Source organism: Sturnus vulgaris, chromosome 31 (assembly GCF_052056855.1).
Source record: "Sturnus vulgaris isolate bStuVul1 chromosome 31, bStuVul1.hap1, whole genome shotgun sequence".
Lineage (NCBI taxonomy): Eukaryota > Metazoa > Chordata > Aves > Passeriformes > Sturnidae > Sturnus > Sturnus vulgaris.
This window is the reverse complement of record NC_142273.1, coordinates 1967270-1981499: the sequence shown is the minus strand read 5'-3', so window position 1 is coordinate 1981499 and position 14230 is coordinate 1967270. Positions and strand designations below refer to the sequence as shown.

General features: G+C 59.1%; 2 protein-coding genes across 3 annotated transcripts; one reads left to right on the top strand and one right to left on the bottom strand.

Annotated features, from left to right (window-relative positions):
- Nucleotides 1-193: 193 nt before the first annotated feature.
- HAPLN2 (hyaluronan and proteoglycan link protein 2) lies at nt 194-2966 on the bottom strand. Its single transcript, XM_088154633.1, has 6 exons — nt 2634-2966; nt 2352-2465; nt 1688-2038; nt 1367-1483; nt 1079-1264; nt 194-966 (listed from the first exon to the last, which is right to left on the bottom strand). Exons 2-6 carry the CDS (start codon nt 2437-2439, stop codon nt 683-685), a joined length of 1026 nt encoding a protein of 341 aa, XP_088010759.1. The 5' UTR covers nt 2440-2465; nt 2634-2966; the 3' UTR covers nt 194-682.
- A 1442-nt stretch (nt 2967-4408) lies between these two features.
- Nucleotides 4409-11439, top strand: RHBG (Rh family B glycoprotein). 2 transcript variants are annotated; one of them, XM_088154632.1, is made up of 11 exons: nt 4426-4562; nt 4766-5170; nt 6968-7154; nt 7554-7704; nt 7837-7990; nt 8306-8472; nt 8685-8822; nt 8968-9101; nt 9277-9398; nt 10343-10416; nt 10910-11439. In XM_088154632.1, exons 2-11 carry the CDS (start codon nt 4804-4806, stop codon nt 10973-10975), a joined length of 1560 nt encoding a protein of 519 aa, XP_088010758.1. In that variant the 5' UTR covers nt 4426-4562; nt 4766-4803; the 3' UTR covers nt 10976-11439. The 2 variants fall into 2 exon arrangements, with proteins under 2 accessions (XP_014744818.2, XP_088010758.1); XM_014889332.2 differs by having other exon boundaries at nt 4409-5170.
- The last annotated feature ends 2791 nt before the right edge of the window (nt 11440-14230 follow it).

Genomic DNA, 14230 nt, shown 5'->3' with positions numbered 1-14230 from the left:
CCCTGCACTGTGCCAGATCCACAGCTTTTTATAGTTCTCCTGGGCTGTGTGGAACAGCAGCACCCATAAAACCCTGAAGTGAAGTGGCCGGAACACAGATAACTCCAACACGGCGCTGGGGATGGAAAGTCCCTGTCAAATTCCCCTCATGGAGAGGCCAGATGGTCCCAGGGGAAGGAGCCAGGCAAGTGTGTGTGTTTGCCATACAGTTTTGCTGTTGCTTTATTAATTGAGAAGGCAACACGCCATTAGTCACACTCGTTAATGCCCAGCTCCAGTCCTCTGCACTTGCACCAGCCAGAGTCATCAGCCAGAGTCCTCATGGCTGTGGGGAGCGAGGATGGGGCGAGGGATTCACCAGGGTCGGGGAATGGGCAGCCTGTGCTGTCTGCTGGGGGCTGGATTAGACCCCCCCTTCCTGGTGCAGCGGTGGGTCTGGCTTCTCCAGTACATCCCAAACACCCCAAAAGCCTCACAGCAGGCTGGGACACGGGCACCCATTCCGTCAGGGGATGCACCAAGAACCCACATCCAGCTCTGTCACTTTACCTGAGGATGCCCGGACCACCCAAATCGCCGGGAGACCACCCCTCCTACCCCGCCTCAAGCTCTCTGCCCAGGTGCTGAGGACTGGTGTCCCACCGCTGTCCCCTCTGCTCAGCCCGCTCTCCTCCCAGTGTCCTTACTTCCCCACGAAGCAGTAGGTGCCGTAGGTCCTCATCTCCTTGCTGGGGAAGCCGAAGCTGCGGACGCCAGGGTCGGGCAGGCCCCCGCAGCGCTCGCGGGGGGTGGTGATGGGGTACCGGACACTGCCGTCCTCCAGCCACCCCCCGTCACAGCGATCCAGCTGAGAAAACTTCCAGGCAGAGTAGAGCTGTCCCACTTTGGCAATGGCAGCCCCGTGGTTGCGACACGCCTGCCCGGCCTCCTTGAAGTTCAGGTGGCCCCGGATGAAGTAGACCCGGCCTGGGGATGGAGAGGGGACGGCGCAGGTGAGCACCCTTCCCGAAAACAACCAGTCTGGGTGGGCAGCAGGACTTGGTGACACTGTGAGAAGGATAGGGGACTACAGCACTACCTTGGAGAGCAGAGGTAAAGCAGAAAGCATCGAACCGGTCCTTCTGCTTGTCCCTGGCACCGTAGGTCCGGACTCCGGGCAGGAGGAGGCGGCCACCACATGGCTCCCGTGAGTTGATGATGGGGTAGTGAACGGTCCCATCAAGGATCCAGCCGGCGTTGCACCAGTCCAGACCCTCCGTCCAGGCTGTGGGGCGAGAGGTGGCTCAGCACCGGCATTTCCCTCCTCCCCATACCCAGACAGGCCTGGCTTTCGGCCGAAGTGTTATTTTTTTTCTGAATGCTTCACCTTTGTACAGCTGCTGGTAGGTGGCGAGGCGGGAGTCCTGCTGCTCGCAGGCTCGCTTGGCTTCGTGGTAGTTGAATTTGTAGCGCCCGTTGCTGGGCTGGTAAGGGAAGACGACGCCTGGAGCGACAGGGACAGGGTGAGGGCAATGCTCTCCCCAGGGAGGCTCTGACTGAACATCCCTGGGGATTCAGTGCTGAATTTAAGCCTGAGGAACAGGGCGATGCAATGGGGGACATGGGTGGAGGCAAAGAGCCGCACACCTCCATTCCAGCCGAGGGTTCCCCTCCCGCCACACCCCCCAGGGATGCAGCCCAACCTCACCCTCAAGGTGCAGCGTGAGTGAGATGCTCTCATCCTCCAGCCCGTTGACGAGCTGGCAGCGGTACCGACCCTCGTCCTCCAGCGCCACGTCGGTGATGGTGAGCGAGGCGTCGTAGCGGTGGCTGTGCCGCAGGCGCACCCGCGGGCTCAGCGGCCCGTAGTTCTTGTGGTACAGCCCGTTGGTGATGATGATGATGTTCTCCCGGTAGTTGGCCGGCTCCACCTTGCTCCACTTGACGCGGTAGTTGTGGGGCAGGGCTCGCAGGACGCAGGGCAGGGTGGCCGTGGCACCACGCTGCGTGTGCACCGTGGGGTGGAGGGGCTCCAGCAGGTACTGCAGGCGCAGAGGGGCTGGAGCCCCCCAGGCAGCCTCAGCACCGAATGGCCACCAGCCCTCCGACCCCTCCCCGAGCAACCCTCAGCCCTCACCAGCATCTGATGGCTCCTATCGTCCAGCCTGGCTCCTCTTGGTGTCTCCTGCACCTTCAGGAGGCACAGCTCAGCCCCTGCCCTGGCTGCACCCACCCAGCATCTCCTCTCCAGCACCGAACAGCAGTGCCCAGTCCTCCCTGCAGGCCCTGCTCTCTACACAGCCCCACATTCTGCCCCCCAGCCCTGATCCTTACCCAGGCTCCCTGTCCCCCCACCAGGCCCCGTTTCCTACCTGGGGTCCCCGTTGGCCGCTGGAAGATGCCGGACACTGGGGGTGCTGCCAGGAGCCAGAGGCAGCCGAGCAGGAGCAGCCTGTGCATCCTTAGAGCCGGGGGCAGGACGGTGCCTGGGGGGAGTGTAGGGGTCAGGGACATGCAGTGGGACACACCCCAGCTTTGGTGGCTCCTGGAGGACGTGGCCCTGCTCTGCAAGGGCTCTCTGACATTTACTGTGCAGGACACCGACCCCACAGACTGTGCCAACCCTCCTTCCTGGCACCCCCCCGGTCTCTTACCGTGCCCAGACACGTCCTTTGGGGAGCAGCTGTGCCCATCCAACGCCCCCAGCCCACGAGCTGCCCCAGCTCCTGCTGCTTCCCGGCTCCGACATAAACACCCCAAGGTGGGGCCGAGGGTTCTGGGAATGCCACGAGGCTCCTGGGAAGAGGTGACACGGGGACACGGGAGGTGCGAGCAGGTGCTCCCGGCCAGCCCCTTCCCTGTCACCGTCCTGGGGCAGGCAGTGGCCCGGCAGCCCCGTGGCCCCGCGGGCCCTTGATGCCTGCTCCCATGGTGCCGGCCGTGCCCTCACTCCCTGCCCTGTCACCGTCTCTTCCCACTTTCTTCTCTTTTTTTTTTTTCCCTTCCAACACCTCCCCGAGGAGAGCACAGGGAGGAGGAAGCACAATTTCCCATTGTGAGTGTCTTTCTCTTTATTGTTCTGCTCGGCAAAACACAGTGTGCCCGGCTAACAAACATCCCTTTATCTGCAGGCCACAGCTTTGGGAATTCAGGGAAAACGACAGTTCTGCATCGGGCTCCAGCAGCCTCTTGGGCTGGCAAAGCCCCCCCTCAGCATCAGCCCCCAGCGCTGGGACGGTGCTCTCTGATCCCTCAGATAGCAGGGCAATGGTTCATTTGATTCCCCTCTCCTGTCCCTGATGAAGGGATGATGTTCCCATCCCCTCAGGCTCTGGAGGGTTGTGCGAGGGGGGTGCCCTATCACTGGACCTACCCTGCCCTCCAAAAAGGCATCCAGAGAGGCTTCCCCATCATCACCTCAGGCCGGGACGCTGCCGGGAGCAAAACACGGGCACACAATGGGGCTGTGTTCTGGGCTCCTGCAACTTCTCCTTCCCCCAGGGTCCATCTCCAAGGGTGGGGAAGCTCTTCTCAAAGGAAGCACAAGTAGTGACTGTCCCCAACATCATCCTGGCCTCACCATGGCATGCACAGCTCAGCAAACACTGGGGAGAAAGGCATCCGGGTGCATGTGAAGCCCCACCTCGTCCCCCACTGCTCCCCACTGCTTCCAGCCTCTTTCCAAAGAGGGGGAATCCATTTTGACACCAGCAGGCTGAACTGGCAGCCTTCTTCCAGCTCAGAACGGTCAAAGCTTTGGCTCATTGTGGTGAGCAAAAGGTGCTCGTAGCTTTGCTCTCCCCGGGCTGAGGGAGGCTAAACCGGAGCAGCAGCACTGCAAGCTCCTCCCTCGCAGCTCCCCACGGTTATGGGGTGGGTCCGAGGCTCTCCGGAGAGTCTGTCATCTCCCTCCCTCACACTTCCTGTGCCCACGGCTGCACAAGCAAATCCTGCTCTCCCCCAGCAGCAGCTCCAGGCTCCTCGGCTGGAGGATGCTGATGCTCGGCTCTGCGGTACCACAAACGAGCTGAGTGTTTCTCACATTTTTCCCGAGTGAAGGCACCAGCTACAGTCCCCAGCCCTCACAAAACCACAGCAGGAAGCAGAACACTTGCAGGGGCTCACATAAGTGACTCATCCCCCTTCCCCATCCCGCTGGGATCAGGGCATGACCCCAGCCCACCACTGCTTATCTGAGTTCAGAGTTTGGCCCAGTGCTGTGGAAAGGATCACCCAAGTCACGCACACTGTGTAACATCTCTGCTCCTTATCCCTCCTTCTCCTTTTTTGGGATCTGCACCCACTCTTGGTGCAGTACAAACACCTCTGCAGAATCAGAGGCAGCCAAAGAAAAGCCAAGGAACCCCTCGTGCTCAGCTCCCCCAGCTCCTGGCGTGGGCTCTATCAGGAGCCTCTGACTCTGCTCCTTGCTCTGGTTTTTCAAGGCTCAAATTTTCCTTCTCCCCTCATGGGCCCAGAGGAAATCTCATCCTCAAAGCCCTCTGAACACTCGTTTTTCCTTTTGACCAGGGAATTTGAGCCCAGCTTTGTGGGACTGTGCTGAGCCAGCACCTCCACAGCAGGTCAGTCCCACCACACTTGTGCATCACCCTCCACCTCCTCTGCCTGACCCAGTCCCCAAAAACACCGTGCACACAATGCAGAGGCTGAAACCTCATGCATCCCCCCCACCCCACAGCTCCTGCCCCACCCCAAATCCTCCCACCCACCCTCTCGCACCCAGCAGAGAAGGACACTGACCCCACACACCCCACACACTTCCCAGCACAGTGCCCGGAGCCACCTGATGTGGCAACGCCAGGTATGGAGGCGTGCCAGGGCATCCAGTCCCGAGTTTCCGCGTTGGCAGCGCTGTCCCGCTCCTGGCAGTTCCTCGGAGGTGCGGCAGGCGAGGACAGGACCTGGCAGCCGCCCTGGCAGGCGGAGTTTGCAGTCCCGGAGTGGCTCTCCTCATGCACCCCACTTGCAGGGGTTCACCTGCCCCCCGACATGCCTGAGCGCACAGCCGCCTCCAGGCTCCGGCTCTCCGGGCTGTGCTTCCTCCTCCAAATCCTCAACATCCTCCTCTTCGCCGTGTTTGTGCGGTACAGCACCGAGGGCAGCCCCGGGCAGTGCCCCTGGCAGCTGAACTGCAGCAGGAGAATCCAGGACTCGGGTTTCCAGCAGCCCCGTGAGTACCCGTGGGCACAGAGGAGCCGTTCTGCTCAGGGGATGGCTGGGGTGTCACCCTGCTCGCTTCAGACCTGTCACAGACTCCAGAGTTAAACAGAGAGGGAGCATCAAGGTGCAGGGTTGGGGTACTGGTGCATCTCAGAGGGGGTAAAGCAGACATGCTGCGAGGATTTCTGAAATGCTTGGACAGAGCCAGCCCCAAAAGAGGGATATTTGGGTCTAGGACACGTGTAAGAGCAGTGGAGCTCAGAGGGGTGCAGTGCACTCACTCAGAGGTGTGTGCAATGAAAAACTGGGGATCATCATCAGCTGCTCCTGGCACTTTAGGATCTGCAAAGCTCCCCACTGACAGGCTGGGTTTTGCAGTGCTGGGGGATTCACACTGAGCCCCTTCTACAGAGGATTTGGCTCCCTGGGTGCTACCACAGGGTCCAACAGGGGCTGGGGGTCTGCCCTACCAGGAACATCCTGCTGCACGCTGGGCATCACTGCGGAACTCCTGCCGGGATAAGGGGCTGCCCCTCACTTTTCTGAGCCAAAGACAAGGTGGTCAATGGGAGAGGAGCTTCAGAGTGCCCTGGCTGAGAGAGAGGAGTGAGTGGAGCCGCTGGGCAGGGAGCTGGCAGCTGGCAGCTGGCAGGTTCTCCCGGTTTCACCTGCCCACGTAACCCCACCCAGGCAGTGACTCATGGAGAAGGCAGGGCCACAGCTGTCAGTCGAAGGGGTACAAAGGACATTTAGCCCAAGTAAGAATCAAGCCCCCTACACTCTGGTTTGCCACCAAATGGCACCAGACTAATCCCAATTCTCTGCTCATCCTTCGTCTCTCATCATCCCGTGAATTGGGATGTGATGCTTTCAGGGGCAGCAGCGAGGTCCCAGGGGTGCTGACATACACCAGGTTGATCTAGTGGGTGCAGACAGCTCTCAGCCACCCCAGGGGGAGTCTGGGCTGTGGGGTGAACCGTGTGAGTGGCCTGAGATATCTGGACAGGGCAGTTGCTGATGGGGGGACCAGGAGCTGCTGCAAAGGGTCACATCAGGGATGGCTTTACCTGTCACTGGCACTCCCCACTACAGACCTCCAAGGAAGATCATGTCTGGTTCCAGACACACACCAAGCAGAGCGAGCCTTCAGCTCCCCAAAGCCTGTTAGGGTAGGGGGTGTCTTAGTCCTGTATTAGTCCTCTTAGTCCTGTATTAGCCCCTGTTGGAGAAGATGAAACAGGAAAACCTTATAAATATGATTGCCTGACAAAAAATTTTGAGAATATGGAAACTATAAGGGAGATTGAAATGAAAGCCAGCTTTGAGATACCAAACCTTAGTTACTGAACAGCTAAAAAAAAATAGTATGGCAAACTGAAAGTAATCCCCTCTTGACTGAACAATCCCCTCTGCTTGCAGACAGGTCCAAAGGGCAGAGAAGACCCTACTAGCTTGGCAGAGGGGGTCCAAAGAGTAGTTTTTAGGGTTTAAAGTGTAACACAGTATGGTAATTGTCATAGGCTGTATTTAAATGCTATAAGATTTGTATCTTGTATTAAATTGGTTAGTGACAATTAGAATATTCAACACAGAGGAAGATTTATTGTATTGTAACGGGAACCTTGCTTTCTTACCCCTTGCTCTCTTACCTCTCTCTTTACTCTTTTTCCTCTTGCCCTCCTGCTCTCAGAGATCTCTCCGTCTGTCCCAACCGTCCTGACCACTGCAGCTCCTCCAGCCCCCTTGGGGACCCCGGCAGGAGGGTGGCTGCACCTCCAGACCCATCCTTGTGCCTCTCCTCCACCAGGTTTCCAGGATTCCCACGTCCAGGTGCTCCTCAGCTTCGGGCTCCTGGTGGCATTCCTCGGCCGCTATGGGCCAGGCAGTGCAGCCATCAGCATCCTCATCATAGCCTTTGCCATCCAGTGGGCTCTTCTCATCCAGGGGATCCTTTACTTCTTCCTCAATGGCAAAATTTACGTGGGAGCTCAGAGGTAAGGCAGGAGGGAGCTGCTGCTGCCCAGATAGATCAGCTCAGCCCAGCCCTGGCACACTGGCTCCCTCCTCTGTAAAACTCACGGCTCTGCTTTGGAGGAGGATGTTGAAGACAAGTGGGTCCAGGCCTCTGGGCTGTGTGAGTACTGCCCTAGTAAGGGCTCTGTAAGTACTGCCAAGGCTGCAGCCAGGCATTTAGGGGGGCACTATGGCCCCCACCTGCCTCAAGCCCAGCCATCCCTTTGGCACCAGCATCACAAGGCTCTGCCTGTTCACCTTGCAGGAGCAGTGGCATGCAGGGCCAGGGCTGCAGGCTCAGCTCCTGTCCCCGTCCAGCTGCCCCCAGCCCCTGTGCTCATCCCTGGCAGTGCCAGCTCCATGTTTCCTCTCCTTCCCAGCATGGTCAGTGCTGACTTCTGCACTGCAGCTGTTCTGATCTCCACTGGAGCTGTTCTGGGCAGGGTAAACCCTGTCCAGATGCTGCTGCTGGCCCTGCTGGAAGTCATCCTGTGCACTCTCAATGAATACATCCTGCTCAGTCTCATGGGGGTGAGTCAACGACTGGGGAGCCATCAGAAAGGGAGTGGCCCTGGGTTTAGACTCCTCATGTCAAGTTCTGCCTCGTCTGGAGAGACAAATCCCTTATCCCCACTTCCTGCATGGCTTTTCCATACTCACCAGGTAAGCGACAGTGGACGCTCCTTGACTGTCCACACCTTTGGTGCTTATTTCGGCTTGATGGTTTCACGGGCCCTGTACCAGCCCCACAAGGACAAGAGGAAGAGGGAAGAGCGGCAGGACACGGGGCAGCAGACGGATTTCTTTGCTGTGGCTGGTAAGCAGCTCAAATCCTACAACACCTGAGTCACAGAGCTGGTGGCAGAAGGGTTGTCACCAATATGAGGATAGTGAGGCTGTGGCTTTGACCAGGAGATTCCTGCAAACCATCAAGGACAGATGTTCTCCACCTCCCCAGGGACCTGTGGTGGGACTGCACCACCCTCTCCTAGAAAAATCTTTTCCTTGTGTTCTACCCGAACCTCCCTTGCTGCGAGCTGTGGCCACTTTCATCTCTTGGCACTCGCAAGCAATTTCTGTCCCACGAGGGATCAACTCCAGCATCAAGACCTGCCTGTTCTATTCCCTGCAGGAACCATCTACCTGTGGATCTTCTGGCCCAGCTTCACCTCCACCACCACTGTCCACGACAATGCTGAGAACTGGGCAGTGCTCAACACCTACTTCTCTCTGGTGGCGAGTACTGTTGCCACCTTCATCCTCTGTCCTGTCCTCTACGAGGAGAGCACCCCACGGATGGTAGGTCCTCTCCAGGGACAAACCCAAACTTCATGCCCTGCCCTACAGGAATGGTGAGCCTGAACATACCCAGGGCAAAAGGGGAGGCTTGTGTGGCTTTCTTAGGTTCATTAACAAGCAGTTTGATCCCTGAAGGAGACAGCCCCCCCTCCCAGTCCCATGCTGATGCTCTCCATGGAGCCAGTTCCCCATACCATGTCCTGCTCCATCAGGTTCAGATCCAGGACGCCACCCTGGCTGGCATGGCCGTGATGGGTATGGCTGGGGAGATGCTGGTCACCCCCTTTGGGGCCCTCATCGCAGGGTTTCTGGTTGGCCTGATCTCCCCTCTTGGCTTCAGATTCTTCACGGTGAGTCACCTTGGGACAGCCAAGGACACTGATCCCAGGTTAGGGGACCATCTGCTCCCAAACCTGCAAACACAGTGCTGCAGCACAGCCTCCCTGGGCAGCTGACCCCCAGCCCAATACCAGCTCTTCCCCCTGCTCTCCCCAGCCCGTTCTACGCTCCAGGCTGAAAATCCAGGACACGTGTGGGGTTCACAACGTCCACGGGCTGCCTGGGATACTGGGGGCCTTGCTGGGGACACTGCTGACGCTGCTGGCCACTGCAGACACTTATGGTGACAGGTGAGAGGAGCCAGAATCAGGGATGCCAGTGACTTGATGTACCAAGCTGGGGCCACCACAACCCCTGAGATCAGGGCTGCTCCACTCACTGTTACAGCACCCCTTTAGAAGAAATTGCCCAGAGCCATGGGCCTGTGACAAGCTCCCAAAAGCCTGTCCCCTCTCTGGCTTGCAGGCTGGAGCTTGTGTTCCCACTGGTGACCCCGGGCAGCCGGACAGTCACTTACCAAGCACTCATGCAGCTCAGTGCCCTGCCCCTCACCCTGCTGCTTGCAGCCCTCGGGGGCTGGCTCACAGGTGAGTTTTGCCTCCAAGGCAATGGGTTGGAGGGTGCGAGGGGAATTGATGGATTTGGGGGGAAAGGGCAGGAGCAGCCCCAAAGCAAAGCATTCCCATCAGGCAGGCCTGGCAGAGCCCAGGGGTGCTCAGCACTGTGAAAACCAGTGGAGGCCAGGGCTCCCTGCGAGGCTGGGACTACCCACGGGGCTGGGACTACCCACGGGGCCGGGACTACCCACGGGGCCGGGATCCCCTCGGGCTGGGGCTCTCCTCGGGGTTGAGGCTCCCCCCGTGTCCCCGCTCCCCCCGTGTCCCGGTGTTCCCCGTGTCCCGGTGCTCCCCCCGTGTCCCGGTTGTCCCCATGTCCCCGCTCCCTCCGTGTCCCGGTTGTCCCCCCGTGTCCCCGCTCCCCCCGTGTCCCGGTTGTCCCCCCGTGTCCCGGTTGTCCCCATGTCCCCGCTCCCCCCTTGTCCCGGTGCTCCCCCCGTGTCCTGATTGTCCCCATGTCCTGGTGCTCCCCCCGTGTCCCCGCTCCTCCCCGTGTCCCGGTTGTCCCCGTGTCCCGGTTGTCCCCGTGTCCTGGTGCTCCCCCCGTGTCCCGGTTGTCCCCCCATGTCCCGGTTGTCCCCATGTCCCCGCTCCCTCCGTGTCCCGGTTGTCCCCCCGTGTCCCCGCTCCCCCCGTGTCCCGGTTGTCCCCCCGTGTCCCGGTTGTCCCCATGTCCCCGCTCCCCCCCGTGTCCCGGTGCTCCCCCCGTGTCCCGGTTGTCCCCCCGTGTCCCGGTTGTCCCCATGTCCCCGCTCCCTCCGTGTCCCGGTTGTCCCCATGTCCCCGCTCCCCCCGTGTCCCGGTTGTCCCCATGTCCCCGCCGCCCGCCCGGCGCTGCCGCTAGATGTCAGGGGAAGCCCGGGCAGCGGCCGCCCCGCTCTCAGACGCCCTCGCCCGGCTTTCGGCATCCTCAGGTAAACTCCTGAAAACCAAGCTGCTGAGGGGCTCTCCGGACGCGCAGTCCATGGAAAACAGCGTCTTCTGTGAGGTAAAGCTGGGGAATTGTTGGTAAAAAGGGGTTTATGGGTCTCAAGCAGCAGCAGGGCTTGGATGTTTCCCCCCCCCAGCCGCTGGTACCCTCCCTCGTCTTGCAGCAGCAGGAGAGCTGCAGTAAATTCCCCTGGTCATGGACTCATAGAATGCCTGACTCATTTTAGGCTGGAAAAGTCCCCAAAAAGCACCAGATCCAACCGTTCCACTATTGCCAAGGCCACCTCTAAACCATATCCCCAGGGGCCACATCCACGAGTCTGTTAAATGCCTCCAGGGACGGTGACTTTACCACTCCCCTGGGCAGCCTGTGAATTCAGTGAAATGCAGTGAAATTCAGTCAAATTCAGTCAAATTCAGTCAAAGAACTTCCCCCAGTATTCCATCTAAACCTTCCTGGTGCAACTCGAGGCATTTTCTCCTGCCCCCACCCAGCCCTGATGTGCCCTGAGTGGGGCCCATTTCTGCCCCTCTCCCTGTCTCTGGTGCAGGTGGCCGAGGAAGGCTGTGACCCCGGGGCAAGCAGCAAAGAGCTGGGCACCAGCACCTTGGTGTGATGACCACGAAGCCCCGGTGAGGTCCTGCACCACCCATGGTCTGTCACTGACAATGCCAGCGGGCTTCTGGCAGCCTGAACTTCCCCAGAGCAGCCTGCTCTGGAGACAAGCCGTGTTTGTTCCCATCTGGGAGCCAGCTCCTGGTCCCAAACGTTTTGGGAACAGCTGGGCATCCACAGGGCTTTGCAGGGTGAAGAGGTGCTGCAGTGTCCCGGTGCTTGTTGTGAGAGCAACACGGCTCCTGCTCCCAGAGTCACCTTGGGGTGCCCAGGCTTGGCTCAGACACTTCCCCTCTCTGCTCCTTGCCTCAGTTTCCCCATCAGCTGCTCTCTGAAGGAAGGCAATGGAGGGGAGAAGGGATGATTTTTTTGGGGAGTGGACACAGGAGGCTCAACAGAAAGCAACAAAGACTTTGTACAGACACTTTTGCACACAACAATTAAAAACCATGGATTTTTTTGTAACTTCAGGATTTGACCCTGAATTCTCATGGCCACCCGCCTAGTTCTGCTGGCTGTTTCCTTGAGGTGTCATCCAGGGAGAAAGGCAAAGCCCCTCCAACTTCTCTCGTACCCCAGACACTGATGCCCATTTGTTTGGTTTCATGGTTTTCCCGAGCACAGGGGTGACCCCTGCCTTCCCCTGGCCACTCATCACCTTGCACTGAGGCTCCTCTCGACAAATAAATGCCCCCAGCACTCAGCCCCACTGTGAGAGAAATGCTCCTCTGGCCATTGCAGCCTCAGGACCCCCAGCAGCCACATCCCCCTCCAAAGAGGCTGTCACCCCACCTGGGAGCAGATTCGAACACGCTGGGAATGTGGCAGCTCGAGTGAACCCGGAGAGGGTCCTGCAGCAATGGGAGCAGGACACAGCCCCAGAGGACTCCTAGAGGGGCGATGGTGGATGTGCCGGGGGTCCCCGATGGAGGGGACACCTTGGGGGTCTCATCTCCCATGAGCCTGGCGTGGCTGCCGGATATTTTCACACTTCCAGTGCCAGACTCCGGCACTCACCATGTGGGATTCCCGCAGGCACGGGTGTCCCCAGCTGGTCCCCATCCCTGGAGAGGGGACCACAGCCCCACCCCACGCAGAGGGGACAGGGTGTGCAGGGCCAGCACAGCGAAGTTTGGGGCAAACGCTTTGCTACCCAACCAAAGTAGCCGCAGGTGCTGTTGGAGCACACAGGTCTCCTTTAAGTGACTGAACAAAAAAAATATAAAAAAGTTAATGAAAAACGTTTGTTTGCAGGTGACCATAAAACATCACTTTAAAACACAGCAGTAAGTCAAAACTTCTTGCTTTTATATGAGTCAAACTATAACTTTTCCCACTTTCGTTGTCCGTTATAGAAAACTGGTGAAATCAGCACATTAAATGCTTTGGTGTCACTGAAATTCCATGACAAAACGCAGAGAAGTGGGTCACCCATCTCCGTTTCTGCTGCCACTGCAGGCGCTGGGGAAGGTTTCTGCAGGGACCGCAGCCCCACTCCTCGCTCAGGCGGCAGGGGAGGACACGTCCCTGCACCCATGTCCATGTGACAAGCCAGAGGAGAGGAGGGATGCGAGAGGGAGAAGGGGCACGAGGGCTGGAGCCCCAGCAAGGGGGTTCCTGGGCTCCAGTGCTCACCCCTAGCCTGAGGTGCAGGGCTAACCCCAGCCCCACGCCACCCCCTCCCACCTCACCTCCTTCCCAGCCCTCTCCTCCCCTTTCCCAGGCAGCCCCCTTCTCCTTTTTGATCTCCTCGCAGTACATTTCAAAAGCAACCCACTGCGACGGGAAGAAAAGCCCCTCCAGTGAGATCATTGCGAGACCCCCAGACGTCGGGGTCGGGTGTGAAATGGACCTCCCTCCTTCTCCCGTCGCCCGGCCCCCGGCCCCTCTGAAAGGCTGTTATGTTTTGTAATGGGATTAAGGGAGCCCTGCGCCCTCCCCACGCCCGTTCCCCGGCGTGCCCGGCCCGCTCTCCCCGCAGTTGTTGGAGCGCGGCGGCCGCGGGCGCGGAGCTCTCGGTGCCGGGAGCCGGGGACGGCGAGAGCCTGAAAGGTTTAGTCAGCGAACAAATTGCTTCTCTGTAGGGGCCGTTTTCTTCCCAAGTTGAACATAATGATGGCAGTTTGAGGAACAGATGGTGCAGCTAAGCAGATAATCCCGCCGGCCCCGGGCTCGGGGAGAGGCAGCGCCGGCTCTGCCCGCAGCGCCCGGGGCCGTCCCGGGACGGGAGGGTGGCGGTGGTGTCGAGGTGACGATCGCACCCGACCGAGCACCAGGAGCTTGGGCGAGCACCCCTCCTTCACACCTCTTCTGCCTCGGGGGTGGTTTGGGTGCCAGACTCCGCTCGTGCCTCAGTTTCCCTGCAGGGAGCCTTCTGCTCCGTCACTTTTCAAGGCGGGGCTCACCTCCGGATCGCAGCCTGACCTGGGAAGATGTAATGTGAGACACAACAGCTTTCCCTGCACTGGAGCAAAGGACAGCTGAGAACAGCTCATTTTACCCTCATTTTCCTATTTTGCCTCTCTCTCCAATAGTATTCAGGATGTGGAAAGAGCTGAAGAAATTCCACCAGCTCGCAGTGTGCCCATGTCAGGCTCAGGGATGCCAGGATCTCCTGCTAAATGAGTTTTTATTTAAAATACATCAGCGGGAAAAGTCCAAGACCCCACAGACACGATGTAGGCAGGGCAGACACGTCTGCGTGGATAAAGCCCTGCCCGCCTGGCGATGCCACACTGGCACCAGGGACCCTTCCCCAAGTCACGGGGCTCTCAGAGTCTTCAGGACACACTCCAGGCACACTGCACCGCATGCCTGTGTCCGGCAGGTTTGTTTAATTCATGTCTCCCCCTTCTCCAGCCATGTCCCCTGAGAGTCCCGGCTCTGACAGCTCCCCTGCCCTCTCCGTGGCAGCCCAGCTGCCAAGAGACCTGCCTAATTCACCTCTTGCTAATGCAGGAGCTCAATCAGCTGCTCGAAGGGTGTTTTACAAGTCAAAGCAATAACAACATCCCTCTGCTACAGCTGGGGAAACTAAGGCACACAAAGAGGTGCCCAAGAGTCCATTGGAATTAGAAGCAGGACAAAGCCTGGGCTCCCCGAGCTCCCGGCGTACATGTCCTTACACATCCACAGCCCCCAGCACCTCCCCCCCACCCAGAGCAGCTGATGCCGTGTGCTGTTTGATAGAAAGCCAGCTAATCATCTTTCCCACCTTCGTTAGAGTGTGAATCGTTATCCCAGCGACACCTGTAAA